Source organism: Microcebus murinus, unplaced genomic scaffold, assembly GCF_040939455.1.
Source record: "Microcebus murinus isolate Inina unplaced genomic scaffold, M.murinus_Inina_mat1.0 scaf003_hap2_Mmur4.0, whole genome shotgun sequence".
Classification (NCBI taxonomy): Eukaryota; Metazoa; Chordata; class Mammalia; order Primates; family Cheirogaleidae; genus Microcebus; species Microcebus murinus.
Window position 1 is genome coordinate 949,683 of NW_027438949.1, and position 27,636 is coordinate 977,318.

Consider the following 27,636-nt stretch of genomic DNA (forward strand, 5'->3'; position numbering starts at 1 on the left):
CGGGCCAGAGAGCAGGCGCCGGGAACGCCGAGAGCGCGGCCCGGGCGAGGCGGGAGCCACCGCCGCCCTGTTGGTGGGCCGGGCCGCGGCCCCGAGCGCGAGGGCCAGGCTCTCGGGCCGGCGGCCATGGGCGGGAGCCAGAGGCGGCAGCGGCGGCGGCAGCGGCGGTGGCAGGGGCGGACCCCGCGGGCGGGGATGCGCGCGGTCCAAGGCCCTTGACTGCCCCTGGCTGCCCGGGCGACCCCGCGCCTCTTGGGGGGCCGTAGCCAGGCAACGCCCGGCGCGCCCGCCCATACCCCGCTGCCCTTTTTTTCCTGGCCGGGTGCGAGGGAGCATGCCCGTGCCTGGCCGCGGCCAGCCAAGAGTTAACCCGAGGGGCGTGGAGCTGCCTCCCCTTCGGAGGCGTGCCCCCCTACCCTGCTAGGCGGCCAGCAACCCCCCCCCCGCCCCCGCGCTGAGGTATGGCCCCCGGCCCAGGCCGGGGACCTGAGGTCCCGCATTCCGGCTAGTGAAAGGCGTCTTCCCGTTCCCGCCCTCCTCCTCCCCTCGCAGGCCAGCACCATGGGATGTAATATGTGCGTGGTCCAGAAACCGGAGGAGCAGTACAAAGTGATGCTTCAGGTAGGGCGGCCGTGCTGCTGGGGCGGGGACGCGGCCCTCTGTGGGACGGAGAAGGCCCCGCGGGGAGGGCCGGTGGAGTCGGGGCAGCAGGCGTAGGAGAGCAGGAGGGCTCAAGGAGGAAAAGGTAGGAAGCCATCCTCACTCTCATTCTGAGATTGCTGGGTGTTGGCTCTCCGTGGGAACCAGCTACGAACAGAGAGAACTGGGTGGGGGCGGGGAGCGGAGCGCATGACTTGGGCGCCCGGAGTACATTGGGACATGAGCCCTGGGTCTAGATTAGCCTGGGGTGAGAAGTTGGAGTTGGCCAGGGTGGGGTGCGCTTCGGTCCCAGGCGCGGGAGCCGGGAGGCGCGGTGCGGCCAGCGCGGGATGGAGGTTGCATAGCATCGGGCTCAGTTCCCCGCACACGGTGTCCCCACAGGACCCAGGGCTGGAGAGAGAGCCAGGCACCCACGCTGCGGGGGGCGGCTGTATCCCAGTCCCAGCGGGCCTTGGGCGCTGGAGCGCGCGGGTATCCCGGGGCGCTGTCGAAGACAGGTTGAGGGCTGGATGCCCACTTTGGCACTCACTCCCGGGTCTGGCCCTACCCGAACGGTGGGCTCCCAGGCCTTGGGCATCTCGGGTGAGTGGGCGCCGCCAGGATCAGCGAGGAGGGCCGTCTGCGGGTGGCGGTGCCTGGCCCACGCTCTGCCTGGCGGCTGGCTGTCTCGGCCTGTCCCTGCCTGTCTCGGCCTGTCCCAGGCCTGGGGGGTGTGGGCCTGTGGTGAGCTGCTGGGAGGCGGGAGACGCCGGGCAGTGCGCTCTGACGGGAGCCCAGCCCCATGGCCCGGAGAGGGACTTCTTGCCTGTGCGTGGCGTGACTACGTGAGTGCGTGCCTGTGCACCGTCTGCCTGTGCGCGGAGGCTCCTTCGGCCCCGCACGTGTGTAGTTTCTGTGTGCACCCTGTGAGGCGTCCAGAGAAATGTCCTGAGGGTGTGGCCTGAGACCTGGGGCTAAGTGGAGGGAGGTGAAGATCAGAGAACTCTGGAGCAGACTGGCGCAGACAGGTATGCGTTTAGTGGGTCGGGCTTGAACTTCCCGGTTTACTGGCCACGATTGGGAGCGGAGCAAGTGCTTGCAGGAAGGATGTAGGCTGGGGAGAAGTTGGGGAGGGGGCTCCTAGACGAATGAGAGGAAACCCCTGAGACGCGGCAGGGGGGGGCAAAGAATTCGAGTGCATCTCCAGGTAGACATTCCTGCTGTGAGCCAAGTTTCTTTGGTCACAGTGGGTGGGAGGTGAGGGACGGGACAGAGGGGTAGCACATCTTTCCCCAGACTGGCGGCGCTCCTGGCCCCCTCTCTCTGGCCCTTCTGGGGGGGGGCCTCCGCTTCTTCCTCTCACTACCCTCTGCCTTCTTCCCTCTCAATTCTCACCTCCCAGCTGCTGCTTCTCATCTCTTCCCGCTGTTTGGAAACCTTGCCTAGCTATTGCCATTGCCCTAGTGGGATAGGGATCTGAAATAACCCAGGCTGTGACCAAGAGGACGTCCTGTGCGATCTCGGTGTTGGATTCCCGGGCAGCGGGAGATAGGTGGACTGCTATGGTTGCTGCTTGATGGGGACTGTGGAATCATTCCATCAAGTGGTCAGGCGATTCCAACAGGGCTGTCTTGACTTTCTCTAAGAAGGATTCGTTTAAGGGGATGTCTGGCTGGGGCTGCCAGGAGGTTCCCTGTGGGAAGAAGGCCTCAGGCAAGCTTTGGTGAGAGTGGCTGAGCTGCGCCTTCCTCCTTAAAAGAGTCCAAAGCTCTCCCTCACAGAAGGGACTTGCCCTTGGCAAGGCGGCCTGCCAGGAGGAGGGCCACTGTAGGGCAGCTGCCCTCTGCTCTTTTCCCTAGTGGGCTGCAGCCATCACCTATCAGCTCCCAGGAGATGCTGTTCCCATGGAAAGCTCCAGTGGAAGTTTGGACACAAACTTTTACTATCTACATTCATGAAGCTTCAAAAGCAGAACCAGCCTTTAAAATTAAGGAAAAACATAGGAGTTTGAGGTTGTAGTAAGCTGTGATTGAGCCACTGCACTCCAGCATGGGTGACAGAGCAAGATCCTATCTCTAAAAAACAAATTAATTAATTAATTAAGGGAAAACAAAAGGGAATTGAAAATGTATAGAAAGCAGTGAAAACCATTAGATATCTCAGGTGACTGCACAGCTGGGGAATGGATGCCCAGGACAGCAGGAAGAACTTCACCAGGCACCAGCCTCTTCTCAGAGAAGGAAGCTTTTGTCTCAAAAGACCAGTCAGCTTCCAAGACCCCTGGCTTGGCTTCCCAAAGCTCCCTTAACATGGGTGCTGCCCCATCTTCAGAGGGCACTTCTTCCTGTCTCTCCCTGGGCAACCTCATCCGCACCCACTGGAGGCCTCTGCACCTTGTCCGAGTGAGGGACCTCCCTGAGACACAATGTAATGTGATTTTCAGAAAAATGGACGTGTCCACCTGCAGCACTTTCTTTTCTTTTCTTTTCTTTTCTTTTTTTTTTTTTTTTTTTGAGACAGAGTCTCACTTTGTTGCCCAGACTAGAGTGAGTGCCGTGGCATCAGCCTAGCTCACAGCAACCTCACACTCCTGGGCTCAAGCGATCCTGCTGCCTCAGCCTCCCAAGTAGCTGGGACTACAGGCATGGGCCACCATGCCCGGCTAATTTTTTCTATACATATTAGTTGGCCAATTAATTTCTTTCTATTTATAGTAGAGACGGGGGTCTCACTCTTGCTCAGGTTGGTTTCGAACTCCTGAACTCAAACTATTCGCCCACCTCAGCCTCCCAGAGAGCTAGGATTACAGGCGTGAGCTACCATGCCCAGTCAGCACTTTCCATATAACTTCCTTGTACCAGAGTTCCCAGGAGCCTGTTCCTAGATCCACAGAGGGCTGTGACCCCCAGGTTAAGAACTCCCAGAGTATCTATCCTAGCCTTGCATTCAAGGCCATTTTCTCCCAATGACTCACACACATTTAACAAAATTATAGCTTTATTGAGACATAATTCAAATACCATATAATTTCCCTTCCAAAATGTACAATTCAGCGGGTTTCAGTATATTTGTAAAATTGTGCAGCCATAACCACTAATTCCAGAACATTTTCCTCATCTTAAAAAGAAAACCCATACTCATGAGCAGTCACTTCCCCATTTCTCCCCAACACCTGCAGCCCCTGGCAAGCACTAAGCTACTGTCTGTCTCTATGGATTTGCCTGTTCTGGACATGTCATATAAATGGAACCATATAATCTATGACCTGCTGTGTCTGACTTCTTGCATTTATCATGTTTTCAAGGTTCATCCATGTTGTAGCATGTATCAGTACTAAATTTCTTTTTATCACCAAATAATATTTCATTGTATGATAAACAACATGATATTTATCTGCTTATCAGTTGATGAGCATTTGGGTCACTTCCACCCTTGGACTATTGTGAATAACGCTGCCATGAACATTGGTGTATGATACAAGTATCTGTTTGAGTCCCTGCTTTCAATTGTTTTGAGTGTATACCTAGATATGGAATTGCAGAATCATATGTTAAATTCTGTTTAACTTTTTGAGGCGCCATCGAACTGTTTCCCACAGTTAAACTGTTTTCCACAGTGGATATACCATTTAAAATTCCCACCAGCAATGTATAAGGGTTTCAGTTTCTCTACATCCTTGCAGATATTCTTATTTTCTGTTTTGTCATTAGAGCTAGCCCATTAGGTGTGAAGTGGTATCTCACTGTGGTTTTGATTTGCATTTCCTGTTGGCTAAATGATAAGCATTTTTTCATGTGCTTATTGGCCATTTTTGTGTCTTTGGAGAAATGTCTGTCCTTTTGCCAGTACCACACTGCTTTGATTAATGCAGCTTTATAATAAGTTTTGAAATCAGGAAGTGTGAGTCCTCCAACTTTGTACTTTTTTTTCAAAATTATTTTGTCTATTCTGGGACCCTTGAGTTTCCACATGCAATTTAAGATCAGCTTGTTAGTATCTGAAAAGAAGCCAGCTGGGATTTTGATAGAGGTTGCATTGAATCTGTGGGTCAGTTTGGGGAGTATTGCCCTTGAGCATGGGGTGTCTTTTTCCACTTATTTTAAGTTTTCTTTAATTTGTTTCAACAATGTCTTGCACTTCCTAGGTTGAGTTTATTTCTGAATATTTTATTCTTTATGATGCTATTATAAATGGAATTGTTTTCTTAATTTCATTTTTGGCTTTATCATTGCCACTGTATAGAAATATAATTGATTTTTGTACATCGATCCTGTATCCTGCAAGCTTACTGAACTTGTTTATTAGCTCTAATTGTTTTTTAGTGGGTTCCTCAGGATTTTCCATATGTTAAGATCATGTCAATCAATAGTTTTTTTCTTCTTCCTTTCCAATCTGGATGCCTTTTATTTCTTTTTCTTGACAGTTTGCTCTGGCTAGAACCTCCAAGTACAATGTTGAATAGAAGTGGTGAGAGCAGGAATCCTTCCCTTGTTCCTGATCTAAGAGGGGGGGAAAGCTTCTAGTCTTTCACCAGTATGGAGTTACCTGTGGGTTTTTCATAGATGCCCTTTATCAGGTTGAGGAAGTTCCATTCTATTCCTAGTTTGAGTGTTTTTATCATGGAGGGTAGTTGGATTTTGTCAAATGCTTTCTCTGTGGCTACTGAGAGGATCACGTGATTTAGTTACTTTATTCTACAGATGGGGCCTATTGCATGTGGCATGGCAGGACTTCAACCCATTTCCATTATTCCAGGCATGTCCTCCTAGCATACTTAACCAAGCAAGGGAGGGGTGAACTCGGAAAATCCGGGACTGTCCCCAAAAAGGGTGGATGACTGTGTGTTAAGCAAGGAAGAGGAAGTAGTTGGGTGACCGAGAGTGGAAAGGCAGGAAGGAGCATATACCTAGCACTGAGCCTGTGTCCCTCTTGTCTGCCACCTGACCCCCATGTCCTATATTTAATCATGTTTCATACGCTACTGAGCTGTCTCTTTGGCTCGTTGTGGCTACCCTGTCGTACCAGTCTTCCTAGTACGTAGGAGATGCTCAGTAAATAAGTCCATTTATGCTTTATGCTGCCTGGCAGGGCCTCGAGGAGGAGTGATTCAGGACCACCTGTCCTCTTCCCTCTGGCCACATCAGGGGAGGCCAAAGGACACCTTTCCAGCCCTTCTGGTTGGCTCCCAGGCATTCTTTCCTTCAGCATGGACTTGCTGAGCCTCTACTGTGCCAGCCACCATCCTTCCTGGCTGCTGGGGATCCAGCAGGGAGATGCTGCTGACATGGCCTTCCCCTTCCCCAGGATCTGCTTTTCATTACGGAGGAGACCACCATGTGTTCAAGTGGGGGCTTCCTGTTAGCAGGTATTTGGGTCTGTCATATGCACTGCTGCATCCCACAGTACGCCTGGGTGAGTCATTGTGAAGTGGATGAACAGAGGGAGGGGCACTCAATTCCAACAGCCATCATCTGGATGGGGTCATCCTGCTTTGTATCACTGTCCCAACATTTTAAAATGCCCTTCCCTTCCTTACCTCAGAGTCCCTGAGGACTGGCTGGTCCACTGAAATAAATTCTATAGTGCCAGAAAGCAGATCAGTGGTTGCAGGGGCGGGCAGAAGGGGCATGAGGACCCTTTTGGAAATGGTAGAAAGAGCTACTGTCTTTCCCAGGCAAGGTGGCTCATGCCTGTAATCCCAGCACTTTAGGAAGGTGAAGCGAGAGGATCCCTTGAGGCCAGGAGTTTGAGACCAGCCTGGGCAACATAGCAAGACCCGTCTCTACAAAAATAAAAAAAAAAAATTAGCCGGGCATGGTGGTGTGTGCCTGTAGTCCCAGCTACTCAGGAGGCTGAGGCAGAAGGATCGCTTGAGCCCAGGAATTCAAGGCTGCAGTGAACTATAATTGCACCACTGCACTCCAGCCTGGGTGAAAGAATGAGACCCTGTCTCTAAAAGGAAAAAAAAAGGGGGTCACTCTCTTGTCGGTGGTGATGGTGTCACAGGTGTACATATATAAGACATGGAAACCTTCACACTATGAGTATGTGCAGTTTATCATATGGCAGTTATACTGCAGTAAAGCTTTGAAAACAACAACTACATGTTCAGTTCACACGCACACCCCAAGGGGAACAAGGTGTGCAAGTGCCAGCTCTGTACGGGGACCTGGTGTGGCCGAGCTGGTGTTCTTTCCTTCCTTCTACTTCAAGGTCCCTGCTAGGTAAGGCAGTGTGTTGTGGTGCTAGGAATAGAGGCAGCCTGGGTTCAAACTGCCCCTCTGCCACCAACTGACAGCTGGTGACTAGGGGCAAGTCACTTAGTGCCTCAGTTTCCTCACCTGTTAAATGGGCATGAAAAGAGTTTTGCCACCCAGGGCCATCATGATGGCAAAAGTAGACTGCATGTGCCTTGGGATCCCATGGGGTGGAGGGTGGAGTTACAGGCCATTCTGTTGGTCATTAAGGGGTGGAATTTGGAAGGAGAAGGCCTTAGATATGGACATGGCACAGTTAATGCCCAATGACGGAGAATGTCCAGTATTATTCTGAGAATGTCTTTAACATTAAAGAAGAGGGAGGAGAAAAGAACAGGATTAGGACCCCTGAGTGGTGAAGAAGTGTGACACAGCGTCGGATGGGGCAGGAGTAGAGGCCAGCAGGAGCAAGACCTAGTGGTCTGGCACTTAGAGGCTGGCTTTGGGGCTAAAGATATCTTCTTTTTCGTAGTTCCTTCTGCCTCTTCCTCCTGTCTGCTTGGAGCCTTGGGAGTGAAAAGCACTCCACAGAGTGGCCTGTGCCCTTGGCCGGCTGATTAGCCTGGGGCCGGTGGGAGAATGTGTTTTTGGTTGCTGGGCCATGTGCCTGGGAAGCTGTGAACGTATACCCAGAGGTTGATCTTGACGGTGACTTCAGAAATCTATTGGCTTTGTCATGTGTGAGTTGTGGGTCATCCTCTTTACTGTGTGCTTCAGAGGCAGGACTATAGAAGTTCTGAGAATCCAGGTTTCTTCTGGCAAGGCAGGGCCAGGATGGATTTGTCAGATTTCAGCAGATCCTGAGCCAGTACCACCCACCCAGCAGCTTTGGGGTAGGAAGGGGAAGTAGGGGGAGGAGAGATGCTTTTGCCTGGTGGACGTCCTCCTTTTTGGAAGTCCTCCCTGGTTCCTCTAGGGGGCACTCTAGACCAGAGCAACCCACCCTCCACCCTGAGGCCCTTGTTAAAATGCATATTGTGACTGAGCAGTCTGGGGAGGGGCCTGGTTGTCAGCATTTTCTCACAAGCTCCCAGGTGATGTTGATGCTGCTGATCCAAGGACCACACTCTGAGTAGGAGGGACCTCAGGTAGTAACATGGGGTACATTGATAGAAGCCCCAAATCACATCAACATCAATAGAGAAGCAAGATTTTTACAAACAAGGGGTAAGTCATCATCCCATCAGACCTTCCAGGGGTCATTGCCTAAGTGGGGCTTCAAGGGATATAGCTGTTCTTTCACACCATGTACAGCTAACTGACCCTTCTTTCCCACCACCTACACCCCATCAAGATACACCTGGCTCTCCTGGGCACCCAGACACCTCTTCCCCCACCAAACTACTGAAAAGGCCTTTGAGATGAAGCCCTCCCATGCTTCTTTCTCTCTTCTGTCCCTAGGCAGAAAGGGTGGAGGGTGGACACAGAATTAAGGAGGTGGGGTGGGGTGGCTTGTCCAGGTAGCCACAGTTGGGGACAGTGAGCAGCCAGGCCATTTGCTGGACCACTCAGGTGTTGGTGGAGGATACTGCTATGTCCCTGCTAGAATTCTTACACATTAATTAAGACATGTGCAGCCGCTAATGCAGTAATGCAGGCAAGGATCATTACTGGATGGCAAAACTATCAGATGAAAGATTGTTGGGGGACAGGATAGTCACAAAGTCTGCAAGTACTATCTGGAATTACTCATGAATAAGGAGGGGGAAATGCATCTGTACAAGCGAGAGATCTGGCAACCACTACCTTGACCAGTTGAACACCCCCACTGGTAGGACAGCCTGACCCTGCCTGCTTCCTCATGCAGTTTCGGGGACAGGTGGGGTGTACAGCATCACCCAGGTGGTGCTCTTGTCAAAACGCTTACCCTGAATCTCAGCACAGGAAATGAACTGGGCAAATTCAGACTCTTAGACATTCTACAAGGACTGAACTCTTCCAAGAGGTTAATGTCATGAAAGTTTTTTTTGAAAAAAAGGATTAATCATTCTAGATTAAAGAAGCCATATTAACTAGGGAGATAACAACCAAACGTAATATGTGTGCCTCTTGATTGCATCCTGGATTAAAAAAAAAAAGCTATAAGGGTGTTAGTGTACAACTGGAGTTATCTGAGGGTGACTAGGCTCTGTGATGGTGTGGTAGTTTCATGGAGAATGGGAGTAATGGCATCTTGCTTTCAAATGCCTCTGCAAATTGCATGTGTGTGGAAAGCCAGAGAGCAGGTGCTCAAGATGTACACTCTGGGGAGATCTGGGGGAAAGGAATATACAGATGTTGACAATTTTCAAGATCCAGAGTTGGGAACACATGAATGGGGACTTCTGCCAGCCCATTGAAAATACACTAGTGTGGAGAGCCTGCAGCTTCGGCTTCGCTGGGGTTCTCCTCTCTCCTCCGATGCTCCACCCATTGAGAGGTCCCCATGACATCTGTCTGGGCCTGGGAAGCTAGAGTCACAGCTGCTTCCAAGGTGTCCCTTGGATAGTGGAGACAGCAGAGTTGAGGGCCAGCAGGTGGATCAGAACTCAGGGCCCCGGGGCAGAGGGTAACTTCCGGTTTCTGTTTCTCAGCCTCACTCAGTTTCCTAATCTGCAGAGGTGTGGGGTAACGAGATTCCAGATGTGGTGCAGCCATGGAGGTACCTAGCTTCACCCCCAGCCCCTTGCGTTGCCAGTGAGAATGAAAGGGGTCTCAGGCCCCCTGGGACAGGGACTCAGAGATTCCGGATCTGTAAGAGGGCAGCCTGTCCCACCAGTTGGCTGCAGGGAGGGTCCCTGGGGAGGCAGAGCCCAGCCCAGGGCGGAGGTGGGCTGGGAAGCAGGACTCATGCCTGCCCAGCAGGTCACCAGCACAGCAGCTCAGGGACAGAGGAGTGCAGCACTAGCCCAGCTCTTGCTGCCACCACCATCACCCCCACAGCCACCACGCTCTTTGTCTGCGGCTTGGCTTGGGGGCTCAAGGCAGGGCAAGTGCACTTCGGGCTCCACCCTCCGCCGCCAGCAGCGCCTTGTTGGGCCCCAGCCCTGGCCTGACAGTCCCCCGCCCTGTCGCCCTGTAGGATCCTGGCCCCACAGCGACTGCTGGTCTGCCTGTGAGGCCTGTCCCAGTGTCCCCCTCCGCTGTCCCTGGTGTCCCCTTCACCTTCTCAAGGCGGGGCATTGGTGCCCACACTTTCTCTGACCATAGGGATTTGTTCCTTTACTGAACCTCTTCCATCAGCATTCAGACACGCCCTGATGTCTCTGCAGGTCGACACAAACAGAGACCTCCCATCGAGCTGCGTCTACATAAGCTGAGCTTCCCCACCCGCCTTCTCCCCATCCTAGACAGCTGGGGGTGCCCCCTCCAACCCTTGACAAACCCGGAGGTCCATTTCCCAGACCCGCCCTCGCCTCTCCTTGATGCTGTCTCCGTGCTCTTCACTTTCCTTCCCTCTGGATGTCTGACTGCAAGCTCTCAGCCTCTCCCCAGGTGGTCTCCGGTTTTTAAATCAAGAACAATCCTAGTTGAATTCAACAATGGTCACATGACACCTGGTTTGGTGGCTTGGGTTTTGGGACTAGGTAGGTGGAGTGGAACATGGGGAGATGTCTACAGGTCTGGGGAAGTTTAAGCTGGAGGTAAAACGTGACCATTTCCCATCCCCACAACACCCCCTGAGTCCTCCCTCCATCAGTCTTCTTCACCTCTGTAAGGACACCTGGTCCCCAGGTCTCAGTTGGCAGTTTGGGTTTTCTTATTGTAGTAACATATGAATAACATAAAATTTACCATTAGTGACTTTTAGTCCATCCTTAGTGTTGTGCAACCATCACCATTCCTAGTTCCAGAATATGTTCGTCACCCCAAAAGGGCACCCATACTCACTAAGCAGTCACTCCCCAGTCCCTCCTTCCTGCAGCCCCTGGAAACCATTACTCTGTTGTCTGTGTGCTTGGATTCGCCTCTTGTGGACATTTCATACATGGAATCACACAGCATGTGGCCTTTAGTGTCTGGCTTCGTTTGTGTCTGTGTTCTTTCACTAGAGTAGACTGTTCCATGTGCTGCTTCATTCCTTTTTATGGTTGAATAATATTCCTCTGTCGGGACAGACCACGTTACATCTATCCATTCATCTGTCGCTGGGCATTTGGCTTGCTTCCAAGTCTTGCTTGCGGTGAACAGTGTTGCCATGCACGTCTGTGTGTAAGCATGTCTCAGTGCCTATTTTTGGTTCTTTGGAGCTGTTTTCCACAGCGGCTGCATTAGTTTCCATTCCCGACAGCACATCCTCTCCAACGCTTTCGTCGTCCATCCTTTTGGTACTAGCCATCCTGGCAGGTGTAAAGTGGTGTCTCCCTGTGGGTTGGACTTACATGTCCTTAATGATTAGTGCTATTGAGCTGCTTTTCATGTGCTTATTGGATGTCATTTTTTAGCCCACCCTGTCCCTTGTCCCCAACCCAGCAGCAGGTCCTGGTAGCCTACCTCTGACACACAAGCTGACTCTGACCCTATCCTGCCATCTCCACTGCCACCCCAGGGGCCAAGCGACTATCATCTGGGGCCTGTTCTCTGCAGTCTGTCCCCCTCATGGAGGCCTGTGCTGTGGCCTGCCCTGCATAGGTGCTCACCGGGGGCCTTAGCTCTGCCTGCTCCCCCTGCTGGGTATGTTCTTCTCCTTGTCACCATTTAGGTCTCAGTTCAAGTGTCACTTCCCCAGAGAGGCTGCCCTTAATCACTCTTTCTGCCCCGACGTTTGTGGTTCCATTACTGTGCACTGAATGCTACTGGAGATGGTCCGGTTGGCTTGTTTCCAGTTAGGGTTCTGCTCCCAAACACTAGCTTCCCCCAGCATAGGGATCATATCTATCTTGTCCAAGGCTGCACCCCTAATTTGGCTAGTATTCAGATGAGCTTCCACTCTGAGAGGACAGCAGCCTTGCCACATTTTGGGGGGGGGCATGTGCCCTCTTCTTTCTGGTGATTCCTGGTTGACTGGGAACTTGAAGGGTCACTGTGAACCTCATCTCCTGGGCTTTTTGCCATGGACTGTCTGAAATGACAGCTTTGTTTCTGACCCCTCTAACCTTCCAACCAAGCCTCTTGCTGTGGGCAGAGGGCTTGAGTGTCAGAAGCAGTCTCCCATCTCCTTTCTTCAGACTCTTTCAACTCCTTTCCTAAAGGGCAACCAGTGCAGGGTGGGTGAGGACTGGACTTAGCCCCCCTCTCCAGTCTCCACTGCTTCCTGGGCCCACCCCCCACTGTCCCTTTTCTACCCCTTGGAGATAGCATAGCACGGGCCTGTTCCAGGAGTCACTTGTCCATGGCTGCACAAGATTCTACACAGGATTGGTTACCCCAGAGCAGGTGAGCTCGGTCCCTGCCCTGAGCTGTCCGCTCCCCCAGCTTCCAGGCTGCCCACTGAGCCTGACAGCTCTGGCAGCCCCACTGGTGGGAAGGGGACACACTAGCCGGGGCCTTGCTCACCCAAGGGGCTGGGGGCTGATGATGGCTCTCCCTGGCACCCTGCATGGGCCGTGGGCTGTGGGCCATGGGGTGTGAGCAGGCAGTGGCTCCCTCCTAAGGCAGGCCGGCATGGGATCCTGCTGGCTCTGTCCCCACCCTGCTGGCCGGGGCCTGGGGCAGTCTAGTATCCCCCTTCTTGTCCTCTTCTGCTCAGACACTGGGCTGGGGGAGAACAGGGGGCCACACCTTGGCTGCCCACACAGCCCTTTCTGCAAATCTTAGTGGGACCTGCGGGCGGGTGGGGGCATGCAGAGGGGAGCTGCGCCTGGGGGTGGGGGTGGCTCAATCCTGCTTCTGGCTTGAAGCCTGCCAATGGTCCCCCCTTCCCATCCCATATCTAGAGGGCACCCCCCACTTCACGACCTGTGGGACTCCAGACGCCTGGAGCTGCCCCTTTTTTTTCATACATTCAAGTAATGTGGAATAGCAGGCTCAGCCCATCGCGCCCTGTTCATACCGGGCCCAGGTTGCCCCAGGTCAGCTCCCAAAATGGGGATCACAGCACACTAAGCAGGCCTTTTTGCTTACTAGCTAGAGGGCATCCCTAGCTAATTGTCATGAGAATTTTCCTGTGATGCTATTCTTTTTTGAAGTTTGTAAACATTTTTCAAAAAACAATGTAGCCATATTATATAAAGTTTATAAAATGGAAAAAAATCTCTGAGATTTCCATTTCCCTTGCATGTATAAAAATGATTTTATATATTCTTTCCCAGACTCTTTCCATATATATATATGTATTTTACATGGTGATCATCATAGGTCACTCACATGTCATTTTATATCTGAGAAATCAGCTTGTTTGTGAAAGACTCTGTGCACTGCAATTAGGTAGACATATCTGGTTAAGATTGTTGCAAAGTTTTTGGCATTAAATATAATGCTGGCTCCTTAATATTTTGAAATTTAAAAACATAAAACACACACAAAAAATATAATGCTGATATCTCAATAAGCTAAATATGGGATTAGCACATGGCCCAGCAATTCTACTTCTAGGGCTATACCCAAAAGAATTGAAAACAGGGGCTCAAGCGCAAAATTGTATGGGAATATTCAGAGCAGCACTGTTCACAGCAGCCAAAAGAGGGAAACAGCCCAGGTGTCTGTGGACTGGTGGCTGGACAGGCAGAATGCAGATGTGCCTTAGCCGTACAGCAGAATGTTATTCAGCCATAAAAAGGAGTGAAGTATGGGCCGAGCTGCAACATGGGGAGACCTTGAAAATGCCCAGTGAAAGCAGCCAGACACAAAAGGCCACATGGTGTGCGATTCTATTTACATGAAATGTTCAGGTAGATTGGCAAATCCACAGAGGCAGAAAGCAGATTGGTAGCCAGGAACTGGGAGCCTGGGGCAATGGGGAGTGACTGCCTTATGGGTAGGGGATCTCCTTTGGGGGTGATGAAAATGTTCTGGAATTAGTGGGAATAGTTGCACAGCATTGTGAATGCACTAACTGCCACTGAATTGTACATTTTAAATTGGTTAATTTTCTGTTAGGTGTATTTTAAGACAATAAAAAAATGCTCATGTGAACATCCTTATAATTAAATTTGTGCAATATCCATTATTGTTATTATTTTAGGCTAAATTACTCTAGGCAGATTTACTGGGGCAAAGGGTATGGTGAACATTTTCAAGGGTCTTATAGGTATTGACAAATTATTCTCCTGAAAGTTGACCATTTTACACCTTGGGGTAAGATTCAGACTGAGTGTATCTAGAAAGGGCGATGGCATTGGCTAGGAAGAGGAATGCTCAGTGCCTTGGGTTCTGGAGGTGGCCACTGCTATTAGGACCCATGGAGACTGGGCTTACAGGGGACCCAGGGCAATGAGTGCTCCCAGAGTGCAAATGGGAACTGGGCTGTCCCCAAGCAGAGTGCGAGGGCCACTTGGGCCACATTCAGACAGAAGGACCCTGCTAAGGCTTGAGTCCCTGTCCAGAGCAGAGGCTTGTGGTGGGAGTTAACTAGGGTTGGGATCAGAGCTGCAGTCCTAGAGTCACCTGGGTTGGGTCACCTTGGCAACAAATCAGGAAGGAAACAGACCTGTCCTTGGCCAGGATGGCAGTATGCTAGCAGGCTGCTTTGCCCACCCTGGGCAGTGCATTGCCAGAGACTGTCGTTTGGATCAGTGTAGTGCTTTGAGCACTTGCATTATTTGAAAGGAAATGCCATAAATGCATACACAATCCATACTACTAGTATAGGAGCAGTCTTTGTGAACAATTTCTGTGAATTTTGCTTGACTGCTAGCTCACTACAAAGTCATCAGAGTTGGCTGCCAAAAAGGTATTTCCCAGCTAAGGGGAAGATTACTGCCCAGCACGCACCCTCCCACCCCGCTGAGCACAAGAGAGGAGAGTCATTGGGAACTGGGGTGAGGGGGGACGAGGGCATTTGAGTGGGCTTCAGGAGTGTGAAGTGTTGGAAGATAAAGTAGATTTCTTCTAGATTGTTCCAAAGGAGGTAGGTTGCTCTTGAAGAAAGAATCATTTTTTAATAGTGAGAGTTTTCTAACAATGGGCTCAGTCAGCAAGTCCCACTCTCCCTATACTAGAAGCAAAGTGGATTTCTTCTGGATTGTTTCAAAGGAGGTAGGTTTGCATTTGATGAAGGAAACATTTTTTTCAAAACAAATGTATCAAACTCGATTTATTGGAATGAAATTATTTTTTCACACTAGTAAATCAAAAACCAAGACCCAGATTTTATTTATATATATATATATAAATATATATAAAGCAATGCAAACAATTATTGAGCTTCATCTCCTGGACAAGAATGCCAAGTTAGTCTCTCCATAAAAAGTGATTACAATTTGAGGACTTCATATTTGCCTCTTTTGCCAGCACAAATCTGCCTCATGTGTATCTTTCCGTTCCATGAGAAACAGGGACGCTGCGCTGCTGTCCGTATTATTCTCTCAGGACCGGGACCTCTGGCCAAGCCTCTGGGTTTGGCTGCAGACTCTCTTTCCTTCTGTGTTTCATACCATCTTTGTATTCGCCAGCTGGTTGGGGATTAAGAGAGGCTCAGGTTCCCGTGCTGTGGACATCTGTAAACCCTCCAATTCAGGAAATGCTGCACCTGTGCATTTACTATAGTCGGGCTGGACTTTCCGCAAAGTCTCCAGCCCCTTTCTGGCCCGTGCGGTTTCGCTGCTGCAGACCTGAACAGTGTCGTTCATCGCCTCCGAGCTGCTCTGTCCTGGTCTGGCGGGGAATGTTTTGAACAGAGGTTTTTGACCATGGCCGTGCTCCAGGGCAAGCTGCCGGCCACATGTCCACACCACCATGGTTCTGACTGGATTGTTTCTGGATATAAAAGCTGCAAGGTCTGCTGGGGAGACCAGTGCAGAAGCAGAGCTGAGGGACACGAGGAGAACCACCCTCAAAGAGCTACCTTCAGGCAGCTTCAGCACAGGGGCGATGACCTCTCCTTAGCACGAGATTGGAAAACTTAGTGTGGTGTGAATGTAGTTGGCCGAGGTGTTGGATTATTTATCTTGCAGGCAGCTTCCAGAGCCTGATGGAGTCAAATCATCGTGGCTATTAAACCACACCCACGTGTGAAGTCCACCAAACTCCTGTTTGTGCCATGCACACAGTATTCTCCCTGGATGTTTGCTGTGGCTCCCACCAGTGGCCATGGCTTGGGGGTGTACATGTGCCTGCGCGAGCACGAGTCTTCAGCCTGGATAGACATGGCTGGGTGCCCGGCCAATAGCAAGCGTAGCTGCTGCTTGTGTAGATGAGTCTTCTATTTGGCATGCCAAGTAGGCCTTTGTCCCCCTAAGTCTTGGGCTGGCTCTTCACTGTGCACATGTCTCTGCATAGTCTACTCATTTGCTTTAGTGGTCCTGGGACAACACACAGATCCTGCAGCTCTTCAGGTGACAGACAGGTTACCTGCAGATAACAATGAGACAGACACTGCATGATGTGACACAAGGAGGGGCAAGAAGCAAATAGCAGGCTCAGGGGAAGTCCACTCAGCTCAGATCCTGGAAAGATGTGTATGGGTAGCTCTGCTGAGGGAGAGAGAAACAGGGAGAGAGTGGCAGGCAGGGAGAGATGGAGGGACAGAAGACAGTCATGCCAGAGGGGCAGTGGGCATAGCACTGAGAGGGAGGAGAGGGAGGAGGAGAAATGCACTGGCCGATGCTTGGTGGAGAGGGCAGATCCACCCCCACCCACATGATCCACCCAGACCCCAGACCCCACTCACACCCTACACCAAGGCCCTCAAACCCTACTCACCACCTACCTCTGGAGCCCCACAGCTCACCCAACTCATACCCTACCTGCTACCCACACTCCCACATGAGTAGCCTCAGCTGGAGTGCCTGCAGCCCTTACTAACAGTGAGGAGGGAGCTTCCCTCAGCTGATCAGCGCCAGCCCCTCCAGGTTAGGCCTGAGATGCTGGGTGCTTCAGGGTTCCATCCAGCTGCTCTGTGAGACCCCTCCCGACACAGACAGGAAAAGCAACTGAACTCTGGCTTGAGTATTTGAGACCCCTACACTTGCTCCAGTGCACAAAGCGTAGGGCATCATTTCAGCATCATTTAGTGCGTGTGCTGCCACCCATCCTGGATCAGGGCCCTTTGGCCTCAGAGTTTTTCCTTTTAAGAAGGTCTTAAAGGCAATTCCCTGACCCCTTCCTGTCCCTCCCTCCCTGGGCGACTCAGTGTTTGTTATTTGGATGCCTCTTTTCTACTCTGTATGCTACTGATAAGCACACATGCCTGCGTAAATCTTGTGTACCAGTCCAGTACACCAGGAGGTTTTTATCCATGCATTCCACCATTGCCAGGCCCATGTGGCTGCACACATCCTCTTGGTCCTCTGAGTTGCCTGGTGTCAACCATTCTCATTCTCTCACATCTGAGGGTCCTCAGGGCATCTCATCTGGTTGCATCACTCCAAGCATGCATTGGTCAGTGTGGGCTTCCTTTGCCATGAATGCCTGTTCATATCCTTTGCCCATTTTCTTTCTTGAGCTATTTGTGTTTTTTTAGTGTTTTGTAGGAATTCTTTGCATAGTCTAGATAATCTGTTATTAGTTCTATGCATGGTAGGGCCCTGCTCTTAGCCTATCTTTTTACTGTTGTCCAGAAGGTTTACATCTTTTCCATTATTATTTGCCCAGTTTTTATCTTAAGAATTTCTTCTTTATCCCAACACCATAAAGATACTGTTCTCTTGTATTACTTTGTCCCTTTAGGTCTTTGATCCATTTAGAACTGCTTGGCCAGGCCTTGGACCGGGTCATTGGTATCTTTATCGGGTGAGCCCCCAGGGTGTGAAGCCATTTGCAGGAGCGGCTGGAGTGGAATGTGGGGGGAGGCAGGTCTGGGTTTGCAAGTGTTGAGTGCGATGTGACAGCTGGGGGCATTTTGGTGGTGGCTTTGCCAGTGTACTTCCTTGTGCTGGCTGGGCTCCGGGGCTCATTCCTTCCTTATCTTAGCTTGTCTCTGCCCCACCCTCATGAGCTCTTGGGGCCTACCATGATCTGCACAGGCCCGCTTCTGCCTGTGCTCACAGCCTGCCTGGGCCAAAGGGCAGCCTGCCCGGGTGTCACAGGCAATCACTCTGATGTGATCTGAGGGGGTGAGGCTGTGTGTGTGCCCATCCTCCTCTTGACATCTCAGCCTCCACCAGCTCGCCTAACACACTCTTCCCAGTTTCCATAGCAACGCTGCTGCTGGGTAATGATTCCAGGGAGAAAAACATTCCTGTATTCTCAGTGTCACCTGAGTGTCCCGTTGCCTGCTTGTTGTCCTGCCCTGGGGAAACCCTAAGGACAGATTCTGTGTTTGCTTCCACTGAAGGATGGTGGTAGCTGGTAAATGTTCCAAAACAAAAAACCCTGATTTGGAGCATTTGCTGATTTCCTTGGTGCAAATACTCCCACTATAGCCAATTTCATGCCAATGCTATGATGTCACTGGATTTGGAGTTAGGAAGAGATACATCTTAGAGTATTGCCACCTTCCAGACATATGACATGTCAATAATCCCAAGAGCATAGATGACAGTAAAGTGGAGTAAAATAATTAGAAAGGGATCAGTTTTGAGTATTTATCACCTTTGTTACTATCATTCAGTTAGTTGTACATGTCTATAGTTAAAATATTGATGCTGGCTGTGTTTAACAGCTGACTCCCAAACTCCCAGCTCAAGCCAGCTCCAGCAACCAATGCTGAGGGTTTCGAGGCCATTCTTCATGTCTCTTTGTCTACAGCCTTCCCAAAGCCACACTCAGCTGTCTCTCTCCCTCGTTTCCATCCTGCCTTTCGAACTGCAGCCTCTCTGGCGAGCACAGCCCAGCCTGTCCCAATTGCCATTCCTGTGCTCTTCCAACAAATGCCTTCTTGCCTGAAAGCTGTTACCACTTTTCTCCACCATGACAACCACAGGTTACACAAAGATTTACATATGAAAAATGTACAAAATGTACCCAAGAATGTTTCTTTGCTACATTCTTTATAATAACAAAAAATCGAAAACACCTTTAGTGATGTGGTGTACAGTAGGAAGCAGGCAGTGGTCCTCCTATGCGCTGGTGCGGATGGGCCATTGGGACCGCCACTGTGAGATGGAAGACGCAGAGAAGGACAGGAAGGAAACATGCCCACACATTCATGGCGCCTCCACCCCCAAGACATGGGCAATTCTGGTTTGCGTCCTTCTGTTGTTCTGTATTTTTCCAGACATTCTACAATAAACCTGTGTTTCTTTTACAATCAGATAAAATTCATTTTAAGAAAAATCTGTTTTCAGAACGTGAAAATGTGGGGGAGGGGGAGACATAGAAAAATTATCTACAAAGACATAATGGAATAGAAGAAAGATAATTGTTTGGGTTACATGGGCTCAGAGAAATCAGCTGGTCTGTTGTGTCGCAGACACCAAAACAGGGTTCTGCAGTCCAGTGGGGCATCTGCGTGAGAAACCCAGGCAGGGAGGTGCCACTGTGAGGATGCCAGACAGAGGGGTTTTTGTAAACTTGCTAATATTGGGACAACTCAGCAAAGCAGAGAGCTTGTGCCCATGCCTCAGCAGGGCCCTTCTCTCTGTGTCCCACAGGGGCTCCCAGTCTGCTCCATCCCCAGGCACACTCTGCGTTTCCTCCATGCCAACTGGGGGCTTCCCTCCCACCTGCAAACTAGCCCCAACCTCTTTTCTTGGCCCATTGCTGGCCAGCAATAATAATTTAAGTAGATAATAATTTAAGTTTTCTATATCTTCCCCTCCCCCAAATTTTCACGTTCTGAAAACAGATTTTTCTTAAAATGAATTTTATCTGATTATAAAAGAAACACAGGTTCATTGTAGAATGTCTGGAAAAATACAGAACAGAAGGAAGCAAACCAGAATTGCCCATGTCTTGGGGGTGGAGGCGCCATGAATGGTGCTTGAGGCGGGCCAACTGCCACCTGCTCAGGGAGCCTTCCCTACCTCCCTCTTAGGTGGGTGTGGCTGGCCCTGTGCTACGTTAGCAGTGAGTAAGGTCTGTTCCAGCACTTTCCAGGCAGGCATAGCTATTTGGGTACACTCTTCCAGCGGCTGCTGAGCGAATGAGGAGACCCTGCAAGCTCCTCCGGAAAGTGCTTCCTGCTTCTCCCTTGCTGGCCCCAGGACATGTGCCCTGAATTCCAGTGGTGTTTGTTTGGTTCTACTCAGTCCTCAGTTGTTTGTCCCATCTCTATTTGTCTCCTCTCCCCAAGGAGGACTTCAAGGTCGCAACATGCCATCCTGGGGCCCAGCACACACTGGGTGCTGCAGAAACCAGTGGCTGGTATGGGGCCAGCCTTCTACCAATGGGTGCCACAAGGGCACTCCCTGCTATACCCAGCTGGGGCAATGTTCCACCCTGCCCTGGCCTGGGAGACCCTCCATCCTCCTTCCTCCACACCCTCCACGCAGGTAGCATCCTGCAAAGCTGCTCCCTTGGGCCGTAGCCCATGAGGGCCTCCTGGCCCCCTGCCCCTCATTCTGACCACTTTGCATCTGGTCCTGGCTCATGACCTTGACTTGGTGCCTTCGCCTTGCTGAGCCTCAGTCTCCACATCTGCAAAGTGAGGGCAATAACGGCATCTCCCTCAAGGTTGCTGGGGATTAGGATTTGATGGGGACCCACATCTGGTGACTTTCCAGGAACCTGGCACATAGCAGGTGCCCAAGAAGCTGTGGTGGCTTTATAAGGGTCACTCTCTTGGCACCTCTCTTAGGCCACCTTGCAATTCCAAGAGGCTTCTTGTGTCTCAAGGCCTTTTCTCATCAAGAAGTCAGTTGACAGCCATGAGCACACAGGACTGTGTTCTGATTCCTTATGCATCTCCATACTTGTCCCCCAGTGACCCCTGGCCTCCCTAGTGAGAAGACATTTATTGATGGATTGGCCCACCAGGACAGGAGTCAAGGTCATCCTACTGCCTTGATGTTGGATGAGCACAACATAGATGCTCACTGAGGGTTGGCTAGTATTGTTCAGTCATTGCCAAGGAACTCTCTGGGATCTTCTAGATGCTAGCTCTGGCCTCAGTGCTGCCTGAAGAAGAAGCAGGTCCTGGTGGGAGGGAGGATAGAATTGTTGTGGATGTCTCTTACTGCAGGAGAGACTAGAGGATGTTCTAGGGTGAGGGCACAGCCTCTGGACCCAATGCACAGACACCAGCTCTCCCAGGCCCTTGGCATGGCCCAGCTATCGTCAGACAGCACTCCATGGGGTGGAGCAGTGGGGTTCACCTGGGAAGTGAGGGACACCAAGGGTAGCCAGGGCCGTAGGTGGAGAGTAGACAGGGGTGCTGGCTATCGGCCCTCCAGAAGGTTCTCACGGAGGCGTGTCTCTGCCGCAGGTGAACGGGAAGGAGCTCTCCAAGCTGTCTCAGGAGCAAACTCTGGAGGCCCTGCGCTCCTCCAAGGAGCCCCTGGTGATCCAGGTGCTGAGACGCAGCCCCCGCCTCCGGGGGGACAGCTCCTGCCACGACCTGCAGCTGGTGGACAGTGGCACTCAGACCGACATCACCTTCGAGCATATCATGGCATTGGGCAAGCTACGCCCGCCCACTCCGCCCATGGCCATCCTGGAGCCGTACGTCCTCTCTGAGCTGTGAGTCGCCCTCAGGAGGGCCCCGGGCCCTGCCTCCAGAGAGGGCATGTCACCTGGGGCAGCCATGCCCATGCCACACACAGGGAGCACTGATGCAGCTCTGGGCGTGGCAGGGAGACCCCAACTCAGTCTGCCCTTCGGGCAAGGAACAGGCTCCTTGGCCTCCAGAAGTGACTGTGGCACCTGAGGGCTCAGAAAGTTCCAGGCCTGTAGCCTCAGGCTGGCACCTGCCGGTAAAGGGGCCAAGAGGAGGCTTCCAGGCAGGCTCTGGCTTTATCTACCCTCAGGGCCATCGCTGCTAGAAATGTGGCTTCTCTCGCCACCCAGCTGGCCAGGGCTGAGGCCCTCAGCTCCTCCTCCTCCTCCATGCTCTGTCTTCTGCGTCCATCATCTTCTGCCTTATGAGCATCACTCCTTGAATCTTCTTGCACTCTTTGTCTATCCCATTCCCCTACTTGCTCTGAATTTCTTCCATCTCTCTGGCTTCTTTCTTTGGCCTGCTCGGAAGAAGGGCCTTTTATCCAGGCTGGTGGCTCATGACTGCGTGAGCGCTGCCTCATTCTGCTAATCTTAGCCCGGCTGCAGGAACGTGGCCCTGGGATGCCCCTCCTCTGCAGAGAGGTAGGCCACAGGCCTTGAGCAGCCAACCTTAGCTTTGGGGCCAAGAGGGCAGTGCCTGGAGGTAGAGTGGGTCTCCCTCTGCTCTGCAGAAGTCCTCTGGGGCCTGGCTAACTCCTGGGGGCGTTGCATGAGTGGGGCCAGTGCTGGGCGGGCGGGGCACCAGCTGTTGTGGTTAGAGGGGTCTGGTCTGGGGGATGGGGCAGGGAGAGGTAGGCATGCCTGGGTCCTCAGTGCAGACCTGGCACACTCCCATTTGGGAAACATTACTGGTCTGTACATGGCTGCATGTAGCTCAGGACAGGGTTCTGGAGGAGGCAGCTGGGCCACCTACCCTAGACAGCACACCCAGATAGTGGCTCCAGGCTGGGTGCACTGAGACCAGCCATCCCAGGAGCCAGGGCTAGGGTGTGAGAGGAGAGGATGGCTGGCCTGACCCCCACCTTCTCCTGGGCAGCCCCCCCATCAGCCATGAGTATTATGACCCGGCGGAGTTCATGGAGGGCGGCCCACAGGAGGCAGACCGTATCGACGAGCTGGAGTATGAGGTGAGCCGGGCGGCTGGGCCAGGGCCTGTGGGCAGCCTCAAGAGCCCACCCAGGGCAGCTGTGTGCAGCCCTGCTTGGGCCTGGCTCCTGCTGTCCCCAGGTGGCTGTCTGGCTGAGTTAGGGAGGGCATGGGTGAGGTTGTGCGTTCTGTCCATGTTGGTGAGTCCACATCCCATACATGTCTGTGTTCTGTCTCCTGTGCATCTCTATGTGTCTTGGGCACTTCCTGGTAGGGGAGACCATGGAACACATGTGCTATTTGGGATGGTAAGAGAAGCCCTCAAAGCCAGGGACTGGAAGCCTAGTTCAGGTGACTGTAGAAGGTGAGGTGCTGTGGGGCTTCCTTGCTCACATGTTTCCTGGGCTTTCTGCCTCTGCTTCCTCCCATCCTCCTTGCGGCAGGAGGTGGAGCTGTATAAAAGCAGCCACCGAGACAAGCTGGGCCTGATGGTGTGTTACCGCACAGATGACGAAGAGGACCTGGGCATCTACGTTGGAGAGGTATGGAGGTGGTGCCAATGCAGGGCTGTGCCCAGGAAGAGCCCCCATGCCACCCTAGCCCCGTGGCCTTTCCACATGGCCCGCACAGGGCTCAGAGGCTGCCGATAAGGTCCTAGCCACCAAAGACAGGGCATCACAGGTTGGCTTCCAGGTGTCAAGGCCAGGGCAGCTGATAGCTTCAACATGTGTCTGCAGAAGGAGACCTGAGCCCAAACCAGGACCAGGTCCTGGCCAGGCTTTCTTCTTTCCTCCCCTGTGTGTCTTGGGCATATGTCTATGTATCTGCAGGAGGGGATGGCCCCCAGCTGCCCTGCACACTAGCAGCACACCAATGAAGTCAACCTTCCAGATGGAAAATATACTACTGCCACTGAACCCCAGGGCTGACAAAAGCAACAGGCTTCTGTGCAAGAGAGCTCAGGAGTGCTGGGGGTGGAGCCCGGGGTGTTGGGCAGGGGCGGGGATAGGCACTAGCCCGCTGCTTTCTGCTCCTGCTTCCTGGGCGCTGAAGCTGGAGTAGGAATGAGAGAGAGCCTTCAGCATGCTTTGGGGGCCCTGAGGTGAGGCTGCCCCTTACTACTGAAAGGACACCTTAGGCACCAAGTCCCCAAGGTGTGTGTGTCTTGCAGGTAAATCCCAATAGCATTGCAGCCAAAGACGGCCGGATCCGCGAGGGAGACCGCATCATCCAGGTAAGGGCTCATAGGTGGCCCTGTGACCTCTCCTTAGCTGCCCCTTAGTGTTCTTCCACTAGGAGCCTCGCCCCATACCATGACCTCGGCTGATCTCATCTCTCTCCTGCTCAACCACCCCAAGGGCTCCCATGTGCTTGCAGGATCTGCTAAGACCTAGGATCTGTGCCACTCTGGCCCCTCCCCAGCTCCCTTGGTCTCCACTCCATGCTGTCCTCCGAGCACACAAGTCCTCTTGCAAGGCCGAGGCCGTCCTTTCGCTGGCACCCTCCACTTAGTTACATCCTTCCAGAGCCCATCCCAGTCCAGTGTGCCTGGACTTCCTGCAGCCACCCAGGGCCTGCCCCAGGGCCATCCCTAGCATCCTTGTTTTGACTGTCCCCTGGCCTGCCACAGATTAATGGCATGGATGTCCAGAACCGGGAAGAGGCAGTGGCCATCCTGAGCCAGGAAGAGAACACCAACATCTCCCTGCTGGTGGCCCGGCCTGAGAGCCAGGTGCGTGTGCCTGGGAGGGTAACCTGGGGTCCCTGTCATCAGGCTTTCTGTCTTGGAAGCTGCTAAGCTGAGACTAGGGCAAAGACATGGCAGGGGTGTCCCAGGGCCCATTTCCCCTTCTAGCCTCTGATGGCTGAGTGGACCGGGACCTCCTTCCCTTGGACTGTTCAACTTCACTGAAACTGGGGGGCCAAGCATGGAGCCCAGAGAGGACCAGAGGGTCCCTAGGGAGGTCCTTGAAGCTGTGTGGACAGCGAGAGCGTGTCTCTGTAGCTGGCGAGACGGTGGAAGGACAGTGACCGGGATGACTTCCTGGATGACTTTGGCTCTGAGCATGAGGGGGATCTGCGTGCCCGGAAGCTGAATCTACCCCCTGCACAACAGGTGAGGAAGGAGGGTGGCTGGTGGGGAGGGCACAAGGGAAGGAAAAAGGTGGAAAGGGCTGAGATGTGCAGGGTCTCCCAGCCTTGGTGAGGAAGTGAACCAGACCTCCTGCAACATCCCTGTCTGTGGGACCTATCTGAGTGGTGATTGTCTCTCTGCTCCAGCTTGGAAACGAAGAGGAGAAGGCAGCTCCTGACGCAGGCCCAGGCCTGAGCAACAGTCAGGAGCTGGACAGTGGGGTAGGCAGGACGGATGAGAGCACCCGCAACGAAGAGAGCTCTGAGCACGACCTGCTAGGGGATGAGCCCCCGAGCACCACCAACACCCCGGGGAGTCTGCGCAAGTTTGGCCTGCAAGGGGACATCCTGCAGAGCTGCGACTTCCATTTCAGCATGGACTCATTGCTGGCCGAGGGGGCGGGGCTGGGAGGGGGCGATATCCCGGGTCTCACGGATGAGGAGTACGAGCGCTATCGTGAGCTTCTGGAGATCAAGTGCCACCTGGAGAATGGCAACCAGCTGGGCCTCCTCTTCCCTCGGGCCTCTGGTGGCAACAGCGCCCTGGATGTCAACCGCAATGAGAGCCTGGGCCACGAGATGGCCATGCTGGAGGAGGAGCTTCGGCACCTGGAATTCAAATGCCGCAACATCCTGCGGGCACAGAAGATGCAGCAGCTGCGGGAGCGCTGCATGAAGGCCTGGCTGCTGGAGGAGGAGAGCCTCTATGACCTGGCACCCAGTGAGCCCAAGAAGCACGAGCTGTCCGACATCTCCGAGCTGCCCGAGAAGTCGGACAAGGACAGCACCAGTGCCTACAACACAGGGGAGAGCTGCCGCAGCACCCCACTGCTCATGGAGCCCCTGCCTGAGAGCCCCCTGCAGCGGGCCGCTGCTGGCAACTCCAACTTGAACCGGACCCATCCTGGCCCTGCTGCTGCTACCCCGCCGAAGGCAGCTCCTCCGCAGGGCAGCCCGGCCAAATTCCGATCTCTGTCCCGGGATCCTGAGGCAAGCCGGAGACAGCACACAGAGGAGCGTGTCCGCCGCAACCCCAAGGCTGGGGTGGCCCTGGAGCGCGTGGGCCCTGAAGGCAGCCCTTACCTTTCGAGGCGCCACCATGGCCAGGGTCAGGAGAGCCAGCACTACCACAGCTGCGTCCAGCTGGCCCCAACGCGAGGCCTGGAGGAGCTAGGCCATGGCCCCCTGAGTTTGGCCAGCGGTCCTCGGGTGGGTGGGGTGGCGGCCAATGAGGTGCCCCGCATGGAGTGGAAAGTGAAGGTGCGCAGCGACGGGACCCGCTATGTGGCCAAGCGGCCCGTGCGAGATCGGCTGCTGAAAGCCCGGGCCTTGAAGATCCGGGAAGAGCGCAGTGGCATGACCACTGACGATGATGCGGTGAGCGAGATGAAAATGGGCCGCTACTGGAGCAAGGAGGAGCGGAAGCAGCACCTGATCCGGGCCCGGGAGCAGCGGAAGCGGCGTGAATTCATGATGCAGAGCCGGCTGGAGTGCCTGAGGGAGCAGCAGAACAGTGACAGCAAGCCTGAGCTCAACATCATAGCCTTGAGCCACCGCAAGACCATGAAGAAACGGAACAAGAAGATCCTGGACAACTGGATCACCATCCAGGAGATGCTGGCCCACGGTGCTCGCTCGGCTGACGGCAAGCGGGTCTACAACCCTCTGCTCTCAGTCACCACCGTGTGAGCCACCCTGGCGGAGCTGGCCCAGGCCCAGGGAGCCTCCTGGGTCCTGGCCCTCACTCCTTAGAATCGAGTGTGCTTCTGTGTGCATGCACGCCGTGTCTGTGTGTATGCACAGGGCTCTGTTAGTATCACCTGCTTCCTTCTCCCCAAGCAAAGTGACCGTGTTGGCAGCCATCACCAGGGGCACACCTGTAACAGGCACTCCTTCAGCTGTGTGTCCATGTGCATACATCTCACACACACACACGCACACATAGACAGCTGTCCCAACCTGTGTACTTGGAGATAAGGAAATCGAGCTGCAAAAGAGAGGTGAGGAAGACTGTCCTAAGCACAAGAGAACTTCCAGCTTCGCTGCTGAGCACAGCCTCTCCCCACTGCTGTGAGCTGCAGTGAGTTGTAGACAAAGGCAACCCTGATTGTTGTGGTTTTTCTCCCCTTCTGTGCTTGCTAATAGTCATTTTTCTGTTTTGTGGACCTGCTCTGGGCTCCTTCAGGCAGCCTATCAAAGGTGGAACCCTCCCCTCCAGTGATAGCTGGGAAGGAGGTGGGGGGAGGAGAGGGAGGGCTGGGGTGGGAGGGAAGGGAGGGAAAGGTGGGAGGAATGGGAAGCAGCTGTCCTGGTGGCTACTATGCTGAGGTCTGTCTCCAGTGACCGAGGGAGAGTGAGACTGCAGGGACTGAGGGGCAGTGTCCATCCAAGAAGAAATCGTGGAGTCCGGGTCTGTGTCTGACGCCCTCCGGAGCAGGGGCTTGAGTGCCCTGAGGTGGGTGCTTCAACAGCAAGAGTACAGAAGCCAAGCCCCATGAGCACTGGTGGAAGAGCTCAGATCGTCTGGCCTGGGAGGACTTGCTGGCCATCTGTGGCCTGGGCCTGAGTGAGGTGGTGGACTGACTGGGGGGATGCCCCGACATCCTCAAGTTCCAAATGGGTGAACTGGGCTGCCCCTCAGGCTTGGAGCCCCAGCTGGAGGCAGACAGGCTTTGCCACCCCTGCCCCTGCCTGCATCTCGAGAATAAAGCAAGCTCCCTTTTTTACTTGGTTGAATCGAGGCCTCCCTGTGTTCCTTCTCACTGTGCTACTGCTGCCCGGGTGGTGGTGGGGGACAGAGGTGGGGCAGGGCCAGGGCCAGTTTAAAGCCATGCTCCAGCTCACC

At 53.2% G+C, this 27,636-nt stretch overlaps 1 protein-coding gene across 3 annotated transcripts; it reads left to right on the plus strand.

The window, feature by feature from the left end:
- PDZD4 (PDZ domain containing 4) lies at window positions 1-27,527 on the plus strand. Of its 3 annotated transcripts, none has more exons than XM_012757193.2 (8): window positions 1-621; window positions 21,280-21,533; window positions 22,609-22,699; window positions 23,102-23,200; window positions 23,830-23,892; window positions 24,289-24,390; window positions 24,664-24,774; window positions 24,939-27,527. In XM_012757193.2, the coding sequence occupies exons 1-8, from the start codon at window positions 562-564 to the stop codon at window positions 26,478-26,480; spliced, it is 2,322 nt and encodes a 773-aa protein (XP_012612647.1). In that variant the 5' UTR covers window positions 1-561; the 3' UTR covers window positions 26,481-27,527. The 3 variants fall into 3 exon arrangements, with proteins under 3 accessions (XP_012612647.1, XP_012612648.1, XP_012612649.1); XM_012757194.3 differs by having other exon boundaries at window positions 21,280-21,515; XM_012757195.3 differs by lacking the exons at window positions 21,280-21,533; window positions 22,609-22,699 and having other exon boundaries at window positions 3-621.
- Window positions 27,528-27,636: the final 109 nt, after the last annotated feature.

Coding starts and splice junctions, on each gene's coding strand:
- PDZD4 (XM_012757193.2), top strand. CDS start 562: ATGGGATGTAATATGTGCGTGGTCCAGAAACCGGAGGAGCAGTACAAA. Junction 21,534..22,608: donor CCGTACGTCCTCTCTGAGCT/GTGAGTCGCCCT, acceptor TCTCCTGGGCAG/CCCCCCCATCAGCCATGAGT. Junction 23,201..23,829: donor TGGGCATCTACGTTGGAGAG/GTATGGAGGTGG, acceptor TGTGTCTTGCAG/GTAAATCCCAATAGCATTGC.